We start from the raw sequence: 18654 nt of genomic DNA on the forward strand, positions 1-18654 counted from the left end.
GACCTTGTTGTGTCCATCAAGATTGCTTTCAATCTGATCAGGTATAAAGACAAAAATAGTTATGCAAGTGCTGTATATGATACATTCTTAGGTCGATTGTGTTTAAAAGCGCTGTTGAAATCATACAACTCACAAAAAAAGAGGGGTTTCCTAAAACATACTGTTTTTAGTCTCAAATTTTATTGTTCTACATCCGGAGGAGCATTGCACACACCTGGACAAAGTGACAGTACAGTTTAGTTGGCGCTTTAGGGAGTTACATGCCATGTAGGACATTGCAAAAAAAAAAAAAAAACAACTAAAAACCCACCTCTTTAAATCTGTTTTTAATGTCTAACTTTTTATATCTGACTGCTGTGCCCCGCCCTGCTTTTACTCATGTTTTAACTGTGTATTAACGAATGAATGTTGTATTTTGGTGTCTCTTCTACTCTGTTTACTTGCTTTATTCAACTCCATTCTTCTGTAAAGTGTCTTTGAGTATTCTGAAAAGCGCTATACAAATAAAATGTATTATTATTTATTATTTTTTATTATTGCCGCAGTTGTCTCAAACCCTCTCCAGCCCTTTGATGTGGAGCAGGTAGGAACCAAATTCCAACATGTAACATGTATTTGCAAAATGACAGAAATGAAAGCCAGATCAGGGCACGGTGACTTTTGGAAACTTGTAAACAGAGAAGTCTTCCCTCCTCGCTGTGCGTGCAGTAAAACTAACTGCCTTTTTTGGATCTACTCAACTCTGTGAAATGGCTTTTTCGTGTATGAAAATAATCAAAGGATAGGAGCTGCTTAACTTGTACTTTTGAGTCAAATTACAAAAAAAGACCTACAGTAATTGTTCAGTAACACCCATCACATTGTCCTCTTAATGATGCATGTCACCACTGGTAACCACTGTCCTCGACTCAGTTACAGGGCACATGCAGTGGTGTGAAAAAGTATTTTTTTTGCATGTGTGTCACGATTAAATGGTTCAGATCAAACAAATTTTGTGGACCTTAATATTGAGTTGTGGACTCCTATGGAGCAGCTGCACACAATAACCCGCACATAAAGCTTTCGAGATCTTCCAGATTCTGCATCACTGTATGCCAGCGAGTGCAGGGGCAGTCTCTCCAGCTCAGCTGTCACAATGTTTCGGTGGTACTCAAGATTTTTCTGTCACCCCCCACCCGATAATTTATTTGTACTTAATATTAAAAAGATGAAAATGCTACAAAATGGAGTGGTGAATCAGACAATAAATAAATAAAAATAATGTGTCCGTCACAATCAAGAGTTTGATATGTGATATACTTCATATGATAAAAATTAGCTTATTTGTTAATGACGCCAACGAGCTTTGGCAAGAGGCAATAAAGGAGTGAAAAAGGAACAGACTGACCATTTACATGTATAGCAAGGCCACAGACAATCTCACCGGATAGCACGCCTGGGAGCACTTAGTGCTCTTAATGGTTAGTTATGTCAGGGTGTGAGAACCCAACCTCTTTCACTGATGAGGGGTTTCCAACTGCACATTTTAGCAACAATCGATTTCCAGCTAAATCTGAATCCTTAGAACATTTCTGTGAAAAAAAAAAATAACAGGCCTACATAAAATGACTAATACTAATAAAGAGCGTGACATTTTTCAGAAAATAACCTTGGGCATACATATGTCTACAATTTATGGAAATAAACCTCCTTAAAACAAGTACTGTAAAATCCACAAATAAGTTGAAATTAATTCTGTATTAAAATATCTAAAGGAGGGCGGCACAGCGGTCGAGTGGTTAGCGCGCAGACCTCACAGCTAGGAGACCAGGGTTAAATTCCACCCTCGGCCATCTCTGTGTGGAGTTTGCATGTTCTCCCTGTGCATGCGTGGGTTTTCTCCGGGTACTCCGGTTTCCTCCCACATTCCAAAAACATGCTAGGTTAATTGGTGACTCCAAATTGTCCATAGGTATGAATGTGAGTGTGAATGGTTGTTTGTCTATATGTGCCCTGTGATTGGCTGGCGACCGGTCGCCCAAAGACAACTGGGATAGGCTCCAGCACCCCCTGCGACCCTCGTAAGGAAAAGCGGTAGAAAATGAATGAATGAATGAATGAATGAATATCTAAAGGAAAGGGTCAGCCATATTGGAAGGTCAGTTTTCATGACAACAGGGGAAACCACTACATTGATGTAATCAATGTAGTAATCACTAATTGACAAATTTAATTCACACGTTGCACTGTTGGACCTTAAGAAGGTTCGAAGCAGAACTTCAAAATGCATACAGAAGAAATGGGACTGAGACAAAAACATTTTGAGGATATGCTTTCCATACAGCACAATGGAGAGTGCGCTATCTTGATTCTGAGTGGTTTTTTTTTCCTTTAAAGGAAGAGTGGAGGATCAGGCTGTGCAGGGGCCTCAAAACGGCAGATGGCTATGTGGAGATATTGTAAGGGGCATCTCTAATAACGGAAGATCCTCGTCTGGGTGGTAATGACTGTGGTTTCTCAACACAGTTCACAACGCCTGCCTGACAAAGGACTTTTCCAGAGAAACAAGGCACTCCTTTGCACCATCCTGTGTGTTCCTTTGATCTGAATCCAGTTGAGAACATTTCGGGAAGGATGGCAAGTGACGTTTAGAAAAATGACTATCAGTTCCAGACAGTGCATTCCTTCCGTGAAGCCATCTTCACCACCTGGAGCAACATTCCCACGAGCCTCCTAGAAAAACTGGCATCAAACCAATTTTTGAGGTGATTAACAAGAATGCCACCACAACTAATTAATGAGACCCTTTTTGAACATTTTATTCCCATTTTAGAGGTGTTTGGGGGTTTATAGAGCTATGGTCCTAAACTCTTGATGAGCTGATGAACAGCCTATTTCTGTTTTACACAATAAATAGTTGATTCAAATGTACTTTTGTAGTGGATGAGTGGTTAGCGTGCAGGCCACACAGCTAGGAGACCCGATCTCTCTGTGTGGAGTTTGCATGTTCTCCCCGTGCATGCGTGGGTTTTCTCCGGGTACTCCGGTTTCCTCCCACATTCCAAAAACATGCTAGGTTAATTGGTGACTCCAAATTGTCCATAGGTATGAATGTGAGTGTGAATGGTTGTTTGTCTATATGTGCTCTGTGATTGGCTGGCCAGTCCAGGGTGTACCCCGCCTCTCACCCGAAGACAGCTGAGATAGGCTCCAGCCTACCCGGGACCCTCGTGCTTTTATTTCATTCTTCTTTTTATTTTTTGCAGCGCAACTTATAACCTCCTTAAGATCCAACAGGACAAAAAGTACATTTTTGCAATTTTTCAACAGGTAGTAACATTTTGATCAGGAGTGTGTACTTATTATTAAAAATTACTATCTTCCTCATTATCACTAAGCGTGAACTGCCAACTATTGTCTAGCTACACAGCATTAAAGTGTCAATAAACTCAATAGGTTTAAAAATATGTTATCTTTATGTCACAAGTAAATGTGCATGCAATAGTTTGTTTCGGTTTCACTTGTGTTGACAACAGCCAACCAGTGACGACAAAAATGGAGTACTATTACAAGACTGCTGATGCCACCAATGTACTGTACATGTGTATGAATCGCTGCATTCGGGCAAGAAAAGAAGAGGCACTTACATTCTGCTGTTTGGAATGATCTTGTGTCCATCTTTGTACCAAGTGACGAGGGGCTGAGGGAAGGATGCCAGTGGAGGTGGGCTGAGCACGGCAGCTTGGCTTTGACTCGCTGTGATTCTCAGCTCTTCGCCTGAGAACCTTCCCAAATCTAGACAGAAGTGAGATTTACTACCGTATTAACATGCGACAACTTATTGGTTCAAGTTTCTTTTTTTGTGTGCTTGTTGTACTTACAGGCCACCTGCACCTCAGTCCTCCAATGTATGATGGCGCCCATTCGATTCCTCACACTACACTGATAAAGGCCAGCATCAGTCCTCTGCAGAGACGGCACAAACAACCTAGAGATAAAGCACAACAGACACAAATATAATGAATATTAATTTGATTAATCCATTTCATATACCTGGAGATGCACTTTAACTTCAGAGGAAAGGCAGCCAAACGCCTAATTCATAATATGGCAGTATCGTCGATATTGATGCCGTGCTTTTTCGCAATCATATTTTCGGTGTTTCCATTTTTTTTTAAAACACTTTTGGCAACATTTCACTAGTCTTCCACCAAAATGTTTATTTTGTTTGTTCTCTATTCCTGAGAGGCAATTAATGTTGTTTTAATGGACTGGGATTCTCTAATGGCAATCTTGGCATGGGATGGAGGTTGCGCTGCTGCATAAACACACATGTAATGACATCCACACAAACCAACACGCACACACACACAATTACACACAAACTCGCTTGACAAACTGGACATCGCTTAGGGGCTCATTATGAATAACAGGCCAGCCAAGTATTTAACTCCCAGGCTGTCAGTGCATTGTGCCAAGTTGCACACACAACATATGCACACACACACACACCCTGCTGTATATTCTGTGTACATTGTGTAAGTTGTATGTGTTATACTTAAATAATTCAAGCAATTTGTTTTAATCAGGAAACTGGAATAACATAGCAGCTCTCCCTCTCTTTCGATCTGGGTCCATTATACAGGCATCCCTCGCCACATTGCGCTTCCATTTTGGGGATTTTGGGGATTTACTCTCACATTTTTTCAAAATATATTAACTAATGAATCATCAGTATTTCATGGTTTAATACGGCCTATTAGTAAATTAGTCATGCATATAGTATATGTAAATTACAAGTATTTTTCTACCTAAATTAAGCATTTTTAAGCGCAAAAAGTGCTTGGAGTGCTTTGAATGTAACATAATAATTTATTTAGGAGGTCATAAACAGGTTTTTCATTCATTTTCTATGCAGCTTATCCTGACTAGGGTCGTCAGTATGCTGGAGCCTATCCCAGCTGTCTTCGGGCAAGAGGCGGGGTACAACATCCTGGACTGATCGCCAGCTAATCAATCAGCTAATTAAGTGTAAGCACCTTGTTTATTTCATTCATTCATTCATCTACTGTGCTGCTTGTCCTTACTAGGGTCACTAGGGTCGCCAGTGAATTGAATTAAATACAGTTATTGTACTGAATTGCATGAGATTGTGCAAGTCTACCTAATCTTTAGTGTTTGCCAAGCATGTATGTGGTTGGATTTACCTTAAATTGAATTTTTGTCGGTGCTAAAGTCCTTTTTAAAAAAAAAAAGAAAAAAAAAGCCAATTTTTCCATCTATTAGAAAAGGAGATTTCTATGCCACTAGTCCTCACTTGGGTCGTGGAGGTATGCTGGAGCCTATCCCAGCTGTCTTCAGGCGAGAGGTGGGGTACACCCTGGACTGGTCACCAGCCAATCACAGGGCACATATAGACAACAAGGAACCATTCACACTCACATTCATACCTATGGACAATTTGGAGTCAACAAATTGAATATCAAATTTCCATTTTGGCAGTTGCCAATCAATACAGTGATAAAGTGGTGTCATAACCGATATTCTCTGGACAAGTTAAATCAGGCAACATAAATCAACTTTTACAATATGCATGTGTGTATTGGTGTATGCCAGCATGTCTCTTTTTGCAAAAGTCAAGAGACCTCAACCCACACATACGACACACTTCTGGACTTCAAAATGAGGGTGATGTGCACTTAATCCTTTTGACTTGTGGTAACAAAATAAGGGAGTCATAAAAAATAGCTACACTAGTGCTTGTCAAATTGCGTGTGCGTGTGTCAGGGAGGACGCGAGAGGCTTTCAATTAGGCTTTACAGATTTCATGTAGAAATTTGTAGTACTCAACATGCAATTTGACTCTTGAATACACTTGTATGCTATCTATTTTATCAGTTTATCTACTATTTGAAATTGGGGAAAAAATAGAAAATTATCGTCACACTTCTGGGTGTGTGTGGGGGGTGGGGGTTGAATAGTTTGGAACCACTGGCCAACTGGGAACCAACATTGAGGCAGCAAAGTATACAAGTGATAATATGACTACATACTGTAGCTCATAGACAAACCTTTTCCAAATGGTTTGTTATTCTGCACCCAGGTTAGTGCCTCAGGCATCACATACTCACTAACATAATATAAACAACAGCATATGTGGAAATGAGCTTTTTAAAAGTAAACATCTTTTGTGAAAGTGCACTCTTATGAAAATCGATCTGTGAGAAATTCATAATAAAGTTCATATCTTTAAAAAAATTCACCCAAAAAGAACTCTTATTAAACCGAGCTCTGACTTAAAAATAACTCTACATCAGGATGTATAATGGATGGTTTTCTCCAATGAAATCTTTAAATTCTCCCTGAGGCAAGATATTATTGTTATAATTGAAAAAATTGTCTTGCAAGAGAGCCATCAAATCTCCAGATTTCCATCCCACCATCCATCTGTTCACCCTGTTCCCCTACCCCTTATTATGTTCAGGGTTGTGGGGGGGGCAGAGGCAGATCATATCCCAGTTTGAGAGGCGGACAAGAGTGTAGGTACTGAATGCCAGATTTTGCAGGGTAATCATGAATGGGGCGGATATTAAAACCAGACGTTTCTTCCTGAAAAAAAGCCTGGTTTTAAAGGTGTTAGAAGGACTGGGGATAAAGTCTAGTCATCAGATTTGGTAGATGTAAGTTCACTTTGGTGTTTGACTTGTAATACATATATATTTTTTTTTATTCAAGCAAAAGATGACACACGGCAATCTGACCTGCCAGTCTGTCATAGAAGCGACTTTCTCAAACTACAACTGTCATAATATTGAAAACAGGCCAATGTGTTACACAACGCCTCCTGCTGTCTCAGGCTCTTCCTTTACCCAAGCGTATAAACTCTCCCAAGTTTGCCACTATTATGAATGATGTTGAAAAACGGTTTTATTTCACAGCAGCAGCGTTGCCAAGAGGGACAGCTTGGCTCTTACCAAACAACACAGGACCTAGAGAGAAGCACACTGAGTGTAGAATAATGGAAATCTACAATAAAACTTCTTGAATATATTCCTTCACTCAGAGTAGAGACAGTGTATTAATAAATTATATCTAAATTTGAGTTGGTACAAAAATGATGATGAATGCCAGCATAAAAATAAATGCATTCATCTTACTGTACTTTTCCCAGTACTGATTGAGGAACATGGCCTTATGGGTTATTGCGCCACTCATTCATGCCATTTTATATAAACAGAGATTTCCGTGTACTCTTGTATCCTGTAAGAACAAAGCCGCCAGTTGGTGCCAGCTGACCTGTATTGTGGTGTCCAGTCGGTGATGTTGCTGTTATTGAGAGACCAGCGGTACTGCAGCGGCCAGCTGCCTCCAGCCAAGCATGTCAACACCAGTCTGTTTCCCTCCAACACCACTTGCTGCGCCATTCCAACCCCTCGTAGATAGGGAGCCACCTCTGATCAACACAAAGAGAAGACAAAATACATATTTTTCAATGGCGGGCATTCCTCCTCAGAAGACAAAGTACTTGGGAATACATTTAGGATCAAGGAAAATAAATGCAAAGTCACAGCTGCATGACCTTACAGTAAAACCTCAGTTTTCCCGGTTTTCATCAAATATTTCTGCTAAAAATGCTAAAATTTGCACTTAAACTAATCAGTTTGCCCTGTACTTTTCCGTGAAATCAAGCGCCCAAACAAAGCACCCGACACTTTGCTGACTCACTGTGAATTTGACTGTTAAATAACCCGCCATGGGGCCAAAAAAGTTGTGAGTGCCAGCAATGTGAAAAAGAAAACACGACTGAATTCAATTTCATTAGGATCAACAATAAGTTACATCCATTCATTCCATCTCTTAAATATTATTCCACGTTGTTTACATGTGAAACTATAATTATTCTCTATAAAATGTACTTTTGTTCATATTTTGTGGGTGTCTGATTAATTGGATTTGTATTATTTCCGATGGGAAAAATCACCAGGATTTCTGTTTTTCAAGAATCAAGAATTAACAACAAAAATCAATCAAGTGTATTTTCTATCATGTATATATTGCATATTCTGACTTAATCTCCAACAGCTGACCTGCACCATTTGGTAAATGTAGAAAATCATAAAGTCATGATTCAGACATCTGACATATAAAAACATGAGCAAAGCAGACTGCTAGACTAATGCATTTGAGAATTATGCTCTTAAGAGCAAGACTGTAAATCGATTCCTCAAACTGCATTTATGCTGATGAATAGTGCAAACTGAAGAAGAATATAAAAGGCCACATGTTTATTTGCACAGAATCAAAAAGTGTGTTAAAATTAACAATACAACCATTACAACATTCCACAGCTAGGTCAAAAAGTACTTGACCACAAAATAAAATGGTGGAATTTAAGCAAACACTTTCTGCTGTGAAAGTGGACATTTACCATTTAGGCACTCCAGGCATGTTTTGCAGGCACTCAGTAGTACTAGTCCATTTACATCATTGTAAACATATTGATAATGTTTCATACTTGAAAATAGTCACTAAACTCTGACGTTTCCTCTTGAGAGATCTTTGCCAAGACCTTCATATATTCATTAATTCATTCAATTTCTACTGCTTATCCTCACAAGGGTTGTGGGCGTGCTGGAGCCTATGCCAGCTGTTTTCAGACGAGAGGCGGGGTACACCCTGGAGTGGTCACCAGCCCTTTCATATATTGTATTTCATTCATTCATTCATTCATTCATTCATTCATTTTCTGCCGCTTTTCCTTACGAAGGTCGCGGAGGGTGCTGGAGCCTATGCCATCTGTTTTCAGGCGAGAGGCGGGGTACACCCTGGAGTGGTCACCAGCCCCTTCATATATTCATTCATTTTCTACCGCTTTTTCCTCACGAGGGTCGAGGGGGGGTGCTGGAGCCTATTCCAGCTGTCTTTGGGCGAGAGGCGGGGTACACCCTGGACTGGTGGCCAGCCAATCACAGGGCACATATAGACAAACAACCATTCACACTCACATTCATACCTATGGACAATTTGGAGTCGCCAATTAACCTAGCATGTTTTTGGAATGTGGGAGGAAACCGGAGTACCAGGAGAAAACCCACGCATGCACGGGTAGAACATGCAAACTCCACACAGAGATGGCCGAGGGTGGAATTGAACCCTGGTCTCCTAGCTGTGAGGTCTGCGCCCTAACCACTCACCCGCCGTGACACCCCCTTCATATATTGTATTTGTCAAATATAATTGATTGTTACATTGTTAAAATTGTACTTTATTTACGAGACATTAAACAGTTTTTATGACTACAACATTTCTAGCTTATATGATTTCGGATTTGCTCGACCTTCCTTATCTGGACTTGAAACTTGAACTGCACTTGCATGTCTTTACTGACTTGCTTTGACCTCTGTCTACAATTAAGAGATGCCTTCATGGATATAGAGGTATACCACACCACAGTACTTTGGCATAGGCATGAACTTATCAAGCTAAAAGTGGTTTAATAATAACTGTGTGGCTCTTGTCAAAACTGTCCTCCTGTCAACGCAACCTTCATTCCTCCTTCTAAGCTTCCTTCCCAGAACCCTCACATTTAGTCTCTCCTGCATTTGCTTCCACACTACTTGCTCTCTGTGGATGTCACAGGGCCACATTTCTTTCGTCTTCTCCTCCTACTTTAGTAGCCCCTCTATTTTGGATTGATAGCTACCTTCGCTCTGCACACAGGGGAAATGTACCATCTCCGCTCGATTTATATATTAGTCAGTGTGTGTGTGTGTGTGTGTGTGTGTGTGCAGAGGTGAGACAAGGAAACAGTGAGTAAGTGCTAACATGACCATAAGAATTTATATGGAAAATTCCACACTTGATGGCAACCAGTGCTGCCACTGTCATTCTGTTGACCAGCACTATAACTCATATTGAGAGAAAGAGAGAGCGAAAGAGAGAGAGAGAGAGATGCAGCCTTAACAGTTTATCGTATAGCTCTACTTGGAAAAGCTGGCATCGATGCACACTGTATAAATAGAATGGTTTTAAGTGCTCCAGCTATTTCACTTATCTGCACTTTCTTTATAACTTGCATTCTCCCTTCCTACTCCACTGCTCATGGCCCTTTAATCCTACGTTGTACTTTAAAGTGAAGTCCATTAGGGACGGCAGACGGAGATGGAGAACGCTCGCACCTGAGAGAAGGCAAGGTCAGCTAACGGGATGTTTCACAGGCTAATGCCATCCGACTTGGGCTTTTTCGCTGTTTGTGTCTCTCTCGCCCACTGTCAACAAATCGTTCTCATCCTTTGTGCCTTAAGCAAATGTCTAACTATTAAAAAACGAGCACACACTTCTTGCTTTTTTTTTTTTGCTCCGTCTCCGCCAAAGTGTGCGGCAGCTCAGGGTCATGGATGTTTCATATTTTGGGAAAGAATGTTGACCTTCAAAAGTGACAGGGGAGTCAGGAGGTCAAGGTCAGTCAGGATGTACACAGACATTCATTTCCTTTTACTGCGGGGTTGCAGCCACATGACCGAGAGGCAGTCTGTGTCATTCTGGGTTTGATATGGGAGGCAAAAAAATCAATACGGCCACTGTTCACTTACCACAGAGATGTGTAGATGTCACAGTATTATAAAGGTTTAAAGCCGAATATACAAGCCAGATACCTTAAAATAACTGACTCGATGGAGTGGATATCTACTTTTAAGAGGAAAAGACTTATATGATTTTCCGTCACTAAAAGATGGCATTTCAAAGAATGCACTTCTACACTCAAGGAATTCAAGTATGTAGACACATATTTACATCTGTTTGAGTCCACCAATTGGGTGTTAAGGCCATGGAAGACAATGTCAGACTTAGTCATGCATGGGTTAGCATCTTATCTGATGAATTGTGATGCATATGTGAGATCTTTGCATATCTGTGTGTGTTGTCTTGCAGTTTACTTATGACTTTTTTTGGATTATCTATGCATTTTCTATTGTCATGAGCATTTTGAATTCCAACATAGGTTTTAATACAAATTTTGCTTGTTTGTGGTCACTGCAAACTTGAGCATGGCAAGACTCGCCTCCACTCGATGAGAGCAACATATATATATTTGTAATATATATGGAATATTTCAGGAACTCTGTCATAATGTTGAACAGTAGAATTATCCAGCATTTTAGCTCTGATTTCACTTGATGTCTCGCACAACAGCAAACAGACGTGATGTCACATGTAAGCCAACAATTCGTTAACTCTCAAGAGGACTAGAGACTAGATTGTAGGGAGGACAAAGATGAAGGAATAAAAGGAAATGGTCGGCAAAGTGGGTTCTCAAAGGACAACACGGGTCCGCAAATCGCCAAAAGATGTTGTTAAAGTCACTTCAAAACTTTGTGCCGCAGTATTACCAAAGAGCGATCTTACCGCACAATGACACAGCAATCCGGGAACAGTGAGGGGCAACTATCGCTGTCGCTACAGATAGAAGTGAAACTAATTTCACTACGGGACACCACAGACATGTCTGCATGGTAATGTTGTGTTTTCTTCTTTCTGCAGGAGTCTAGTGGCAACCAGCTTTGAGGCGCATTAGCGCACCTTGCATATTGGTGTGTGGCCCAGAGTTTCGGACGTGATACAGCAACTGAATCAGACGACATTGTGGCAGAAGCCAATATTATCCTATTTTCAAATTTACAGCAGATTGGACTCCAATCCGTAGTTTATAAACAATAATAAATTCATTTGAGGTTGCTTGCTTGTTAGCTGGCTAACTTGCTAGCTTGCATAATAGGTGTAAAGGTGATGTTATTTCATGCCTACAGGGCTCTGACAATGTTAAAAAAATAAAATTAAATAAACATGCTAGGTTAATTGGCAAATCCAAATTGTCCATAGGTATGAATGTGAGTGTGAATGGTTGTTTGTCTATATGTGCCCTATGATTGGCTGGCGACCAGTCCAGGGTGTACCCTGCCTCTCGCCCAAAGACAGCTGGGATAGGCTCCAGCACCCCCGTGACCCTCGTGAGGAAAAGCGGTAGAAAATGAATGAATGAATGAATGAATGTTTTCTATGCTACAACTACAGAAATATTTCATTTATATCACGGAAATGAATTTGTTGCGGTCGGGTCTGACTGCTATAAAAAGGGATAAATGTGGGACAACTTTAGTGTAAAACCATAACTCATATGTTGGACTGGTCAAAGGGAACTAAAACAAAGGTAGTCAAGCAAGCATTTTTCTGTAACCATCTGCCGAGGAAACCCTGTGGTCTGAATGAGTTTGAGAGTGAGGCTGTGCGCACACATATGCACGGGTCACAATTGGGGTCAGTCACCTTAAAAAAAAAAAATCATCTTCATAGAGCTATACCCCTGCCTTGGGAAGGGGCTGACAGAATTGACTGTAGTCTATGAATACTGATTCAGACTCTGGACACACAAACACACACACAGGCACCCACACACATACACACACACACACACACACACACAGACTCAGCGAGATGATGAAGGGTAGAAACACCTAAATAAATGCATTTTATTGTATGTCAATTGATTCTAAATTGTCCATAGGCAGGGCTCTACATTAAAAACAAAAATGACTTGCCCATGGGGAATCCTTAAGGTGAGAACTACTTGCCCGAACTTGCCCCATGTAAAATGAAAAGACTGCCATAATGATATCATCTCATTTTTGTGGCATCACATTAGAATCTCAAATAAAGATTCAATGATTATCATTTCTTGTAGTTGTTTTCCTACATAGATCATGACGTTGCATGGAAATCTGGATTGTCAAGAGACTTAGTACATTCATGATTGAATGACCATTGTGCTTATTAAATAATAAATGATTGACTTTAAAATTGTCACAGCAATGTGATTCACTCACCTGTGCCATCATTTGATTTGCTGCCGCTAATAAAATACTTGTTTAGGAGGCACTGTTTCATCACTTTTTGGTGTTTTCCTTCAGAAGTTGTTGAAGAATTAGACGATGTTAGCAGGGACGCCATGATAGATGTTTTCGTAGTCAAACGATCGCTGATTGGTTGATCGCGAACAAGAACGGGTGTGGGTAAAACGCGGACTGTGGACTGTGGACTGCAGATAAACAATTCTGATTGGTCCATTTCAAGATTTGCAAGGATTGGTTTGCAAATTACCACCAGAATTACACAGTCCGTGTTTTACCAACACCCAACAAGAACCGCTTTTAAAAAAACTCTTGGCAGTATGGCATGCCAAAGTGCACTTGCCCGACGGGAATATTAATGATTGGATTTACTTGCCCGAATTTTGTTTTAACTTGCCCCGGGCCATCGGTACATCGTTATTGTCGAGCCCTGCATAGGTATTAATGCGAGTATGAATGGTTGTTTGTCTATATGTGGCCTGTGATTGGCTGGCAACCTGTCCAGGATGGACCCCACCTCTGACCAGAAGTCAGCTGGCATAGTCTGCAGCATAACCCAGCGATCCTTGTGATAGAAAGTGAGTGAATTAAAGTATGTAAAAGTGGTATGGCTTAGCATTTTTTGCCACTACTGAAGAAGAAGGCTTTTTGATTATTAGGTGCAAATGAGCTCTATTCGGTTTTAATCTAATAAATCTGCCTGCTCTTGTTTTAACAGGCATTTAAAACACTTAATTAGTATGGCAGAGCGCGTGGGGAGAGGAGAGAATTATGAGTTCAATTTTTTGCACGTTAATAATCTCACAGCAACGAGGGAAAGCGGAGGAAAGCAATTAATGGAACATAGTAAGGTGAATGGTTTGATGATGATAAATGAGATCACAGTTCACCATAGTTCACACGAGTTAGATGAACATACACGGTGTGTCAGCTAAAATTTGAATGTATGCTGTTCACAATTTTGCTGGACTACATTAAAAAAACATTACCAATCTTTATTTTAGAATCCCCGAATCTAATGTGGGTTTTTTTGTAAAATTATGTAATGTATGATTACAGGAAAGGTACTGTGGTGAGACCAGCCATGTTGTTTGGTCTAGAGACAGTGCCACTGAGGAAAAGACAGGAAGCAGAACTGGAGGTAGCAGAGATGAGGGTGCTGAGGTTCTCATTGGGAGTGACCAGGATGGATAGGATCAGGAAGGAATACATCAGAGGGACATTACATGTTAGAGGCCTTGGAGATAAAGTCAGAAGGCCAGACTGAGATGGTTGGGACATGTCCAGAGGAGAGATATATGAATATATTGAATAAATGCTGATATATATATTGATAGAAGGATGCTGCGTTTAGAGAGGAAGACCAAAGAGGAGGTTTATGGATGTAGTGAAGGAGGACATGAGGGTAGTTGGTGTGAGAAAGACAGGGTTGGATGGAGGAGATTGATTTGCTGTGGCGACCCCTGACGAGGAAAAGCCCAAAGAGAAAGAAGATTTAATGAATGAACTGTGTTTTTTCTTTGACTAGTATTGGCTAGTATTTACATCACTTTTCACATGATGTGCAAAAAAATTAAAATATGTGTAAATGCGTCTTTGGGATCGGGCGTTCAGATTGAAAAAACATCTTTGTGGGTGTATTAGTTAAACTGGTTCATTGTAGTAATTGCTATTTTTTGTGTGGGCAAATAGCTACTTGTCTGAGACCCTTATATTATTCATTGCTGTCACAGAGGATGTAACGTGAAGCACGTTATTGTAAAGTTGTGTGTTGTTAGTCTGTTAGCTCTTCACGACTGTATTTTGAAATGTCTGTGAATACACCTCGCCGATGAGGAAGTGTTATTCAGAGGACAGACAAAGAGACACTGCAAAGTGTTGGAAATGAGCACTGCTGTTGATACAGTAAAAAAAGAAAAATAATTCAGACTCTGTGCCTCTGTGGGGACGCTTCACTTGCCTCCGTCTGCCATCATTACAGAGAGGTGTGGCTTCCCATTATATGCAGGTATTAATTACGTGGAAAACTAACATAATTAATTAAATAAGTTAGAGGTAGAATTCAACAAGCGATTCTGACAAGAAATCACTGACATGACATAATCAAGTAACCTACTTCAAAAATGGAAAAATAAATTGTTCAATTAGTGTCCTGCAGTATGTAACTACATTCCCCCAAAGTACAGCTCCTTCAAGCCAACCAATTAGAGGTCTGTCTGAGACGCTTCATCAGAAAACGCAGCCTACCTTCAATCATGATTAAATTCAAGTGGCCTATGACTGTTACAACCCCTGACTCCCTGCTGATGCTGAAAGGACTCGGCTGAACTGTGGTAAAGTAATGCCAAGGGCACAAGGATGAGATGTACTATTCCTGGATGGAAAACAGCAGAGAAACCTGCACACAAGGGAACAAAATGTTTCCTTGGCTTGCAGCTAGAAGACACATCCTCTTATCATTGCCACCAATTCCCAAACAAGTGCCTTTTCCCAGTTCCAGTGCTTTAGTGCTATTATTATCATTAAATTGCTAACAATAGCAGGCATGGTTTTAAATAACGGCAGCCAAAATTCCTCCAGTCTTTCTTCTTGCTCCCACCCCGACATGATAGCCTCCCCTAGGGTGCATCCATGCCGGCTTGTATCACACTCTCCATAAGCGTTGACTGATAGCTATCAGATCAGAGCCGACAGTTGACTGACTGATCCCTACTCTCTGATCGACAGATGTCAGAAGAGTCGACAAGTTACCAGGGCTACCCCACACACACACACACACAAACAGGTGCATGCACACACAAGCACATTGTTGTTGAGGAAAACACTATGTTTAATGCACTTTCTTCATGAGTTCATACTTGGAATAGGAAAAATAATCAATACACATTATCTAAGGTATTGGGGCCCCATATTGAGTCAAGGATATAATTTGAGATGCAGCCTGCCAGAAATCTTTGTGCGAATCCTGAGAGACATGCATTGCTAATAAATAAAACAAAAACATCTTCTCAATCTACTTGAGGAAATTTCCAGATGAGGCCAAAAAATAAAGCTCTTGCCAGACTGAAAGCAAGTATGCATTCTAACGAGTTCCACCTAAGGTACAGCAAGAGAGGAGAAATGAATGAGCACAATTACACGTAGCTGTAAAATCGGAACTTCAGTCATTCACCATCATAAGCATGTCATTATTTATGTTAAGCAAGACTGCATTGTTAACCTAAATTGCTAATTATGTGTCATTTTGAAATGTCAGATTATAGCTTTGTCTGGCATTCAGTAATGTCACTAAAACTAGAATTGCATGTGTGTGTGTGTGTGTGTGTGTGTGTGGCTACGGAGGGGAGGGGCAGAGTGATGAGTGTGTGTATGTGTGTTGAGGGCAGGTCAATCAGGTGGAAGAGACTGTGATCAGTGACATTTAAGAGGTGGGCCACGCTGGAGGGCACATCTGCTATAGGACACACAAATGCTACACGATACTGTCGGCTCTGATCGCATGACGAGCGCACATCAGATAAGAGGGGGAGAGTAAGGAGGTAGGTCCTGTCATTTTTTCGGACCGTAAAGAACTATAAAACTGAGGAAAAAACGCAGAATGAGTGGATTGGTGAGGCATTATATTTAAAAAAATGTAAAGTTGAGGTCACCTTACCGACTTGTTTGTAATTTAGAGCATCATGTTAGTTAGTGGGCGGCACGGTGGTCTAGTGGTTAGCGCGCAGACCTCACAGCTAGGAGACCAGGGTTCAACTCCACCCTCGGCCATCTCTGTGTGGAGTTTGCATATTCTCCCCGTGCATGCGTGGGTTTTCTCCGGGTACTCCGGTTTCCTCCCACATTCCAAAAAACATGCTAGGTTAATTGGCGACTCCAAATTGTCCATAGGTATGAATGTGAGTGTGAATGGTTGTTTGTCTATATGTGCCCTGTGATTGGCTGGCGACCAGTCCAGTTGTGAGGAAAAAGCAGTAGAAAATGAATGAATGAATGTTAGTTAGTTAATAATTTGTTACAATTAATATGAATATCCTGAACTCATGAGTATTTGACAGCCCAGTTGAGATGGCTCCATAGAAGTTTGGATCCAAACTCTTCTATTCAATCTCATCAGACTGGCATGTGAAGTCTACCTAACGTTGTGCTTGGTTGGCGAGGGATTGCAAAAAGCAGTAAACAGAAAACTGTGCAGTCTCTAACATTTTGTCATTTAGGAAGCGAGCAAAATAAATAGTTCCACTGAGACTGAAGACTCCACTGAGGAAAGTTGTGTGGTGTGAAAATAGCTCAACCCTTTGGAGTGATATGCACACACACACACAGACAATAATTAATTCCCTCTTATACTCTCTATGGTTTATCTTTTTTCCCCACCGCCCACCTGCAGCTCTCCCCTGAACGCCTTACATGTCCTCATTAAAAATCTTTTCTTTTGGGAACAAGTGGGAAGGGGTGCCAGGATAGACGGCGTGCTGGCGGACGGGGTTAATGGCAGCATGCACTGAGAGTGTGTCCTTGTCAGACATGACCAACACACAACCTTTACACTACCGCCGTAGGCATCACACACACACATTCAACCCATATCCGCATTGATTCTATGAGATACAACTGCAGTCAAACAAAAGACACTTGCAAATACACTCTGCAGAAACTTGCACAACTTGAATAGGAGAAAGTGATGTTTGACCTTGAGGTCTACGTAGACGTCAGGCAGTATATGCCTGAGATACTGTATTTAATCACCTTCCTTCTCGCTAGTGCATTTCTCCTTCTTTTTAATTATGCTATTGTTAAATTATCCTTATCTTGTCTCACCTCTTAAGAGGAATATTTCAAACCAGTTCCAGCCTTACGATTTCTTTCTCCACTTTTCTCTGCATGTCAGGTGCATGTGTCCAGGCAACACTGCGAGCAATCATATCCCCTCCGACAACTGACACAGGACTGACCTTGGACATTGTTGCCTGCCTGCCACTGAAGTGATTGACGAATTGTATTCTCTCATTAATTATTGAAGGTGGAGATCACAACCGCGGCGCCAGGGGTATCACTGTTACAGCCCAGCAGACCAGACAGTGGTAAAGAGGATGGGTGGGGGGGGGGGAGGTCAACTGAACAAAACAAGAGAAATAAGGAGAGTGGACGGAGTCCTAAAAAGCTTTACAAACATAAAGGTATGCACTAGGTGTGTAATGGTACCTGTATGCATAATCAGACCGTCCTGATGCAGTAATCTTTGTTTATCTGTTTATCTGAGTCCAGTCACTCAAACCTCACTTACTGAAGTGGAAGTAAATATCATTATGATTTTTCAGAATAAATTAATGAATAAATCATGGATGTTTCATGGATGACTACGGCGTGTCAATGCTAATAAGGCAGATAACGACTTTTGGCAACACATCGAGGGCCGGTTCCGACTGCGAAGAATAACATAAGATGCAACAAAGTATTTCCGTGTAGTGGAATCGATGGATTATATCCACTGCCGATGGATATGTGAAGCGCTAACTAATAAGAATCTGTGACCAATATTTTTCTCATCAAGTTGGACTAAGACGTTAATTAAAGGTTCAAAGGGACATTTGGTTGTTGGCTTTTTCCCTTCCTTCTCACACTATATGTCTACTACAATGGGTAATACCAGTGTAAAGGCGATTATAGGGGTCTTATTTTAAGTCTAGATCAGGGGTGAGCAAATGTATTAACTCACGGGCCGCATTGCGTGAATCAGATATTGCACAGTTGTATGTTAAGTTTAAATTAA

The 18654-nt window shown here is 40.9% G+C and overlaps 1 protein-coding gene across 3 annotated transcripts in view; it reads right to left on the minus strand.

Annotated features, from left to right (window-relative positions):
- sdk1b (sidekick cell adhesion molecule 1b) overlaps positions 1 to 18654 on the minus strand; it is a 264413-nt gene that overhangs the window by 160247 nt on the left and 85512 nt on the right. For all 3 annotated transcript variants that reach the window (XM_058079948.2, XM_058079957.2, XM_078793365.1), the window contains 3 exons: positions 7276 to 7432; positions 3861 to 3967; positions 3627 to 3774 (listed from right to left, as the gene is read on the minus strand). In XM_058079948.2, the coding sequence (XP_057935931.2) occupies positions 3627 to 3774; positions 3861 to 3967; positions 7276 to 7432 (412 nt within the window). The remainder of the gene's footprint in view (positions 1 to 3626; positions 3775 to 3860; positions 3968 to 7275; positions 7433 to 18654) is intronic.

Source organism: Doryrhamphus excisus, linkage group LG9, assembly GCF_037039965.1.
Source record: "Doryrhamphus excisus strain RoL-2023G ecotype Guam linkage group LG9, RoL_Dexc_Guam_v1.1, whole genome shotgun sequence".
NCBI lineage: Eukaryota > Metazoa > Chordata > Actinopteri > Syngnathiformes > Syngnathidae > Doryrhamphus > Doryrhamphus excisus.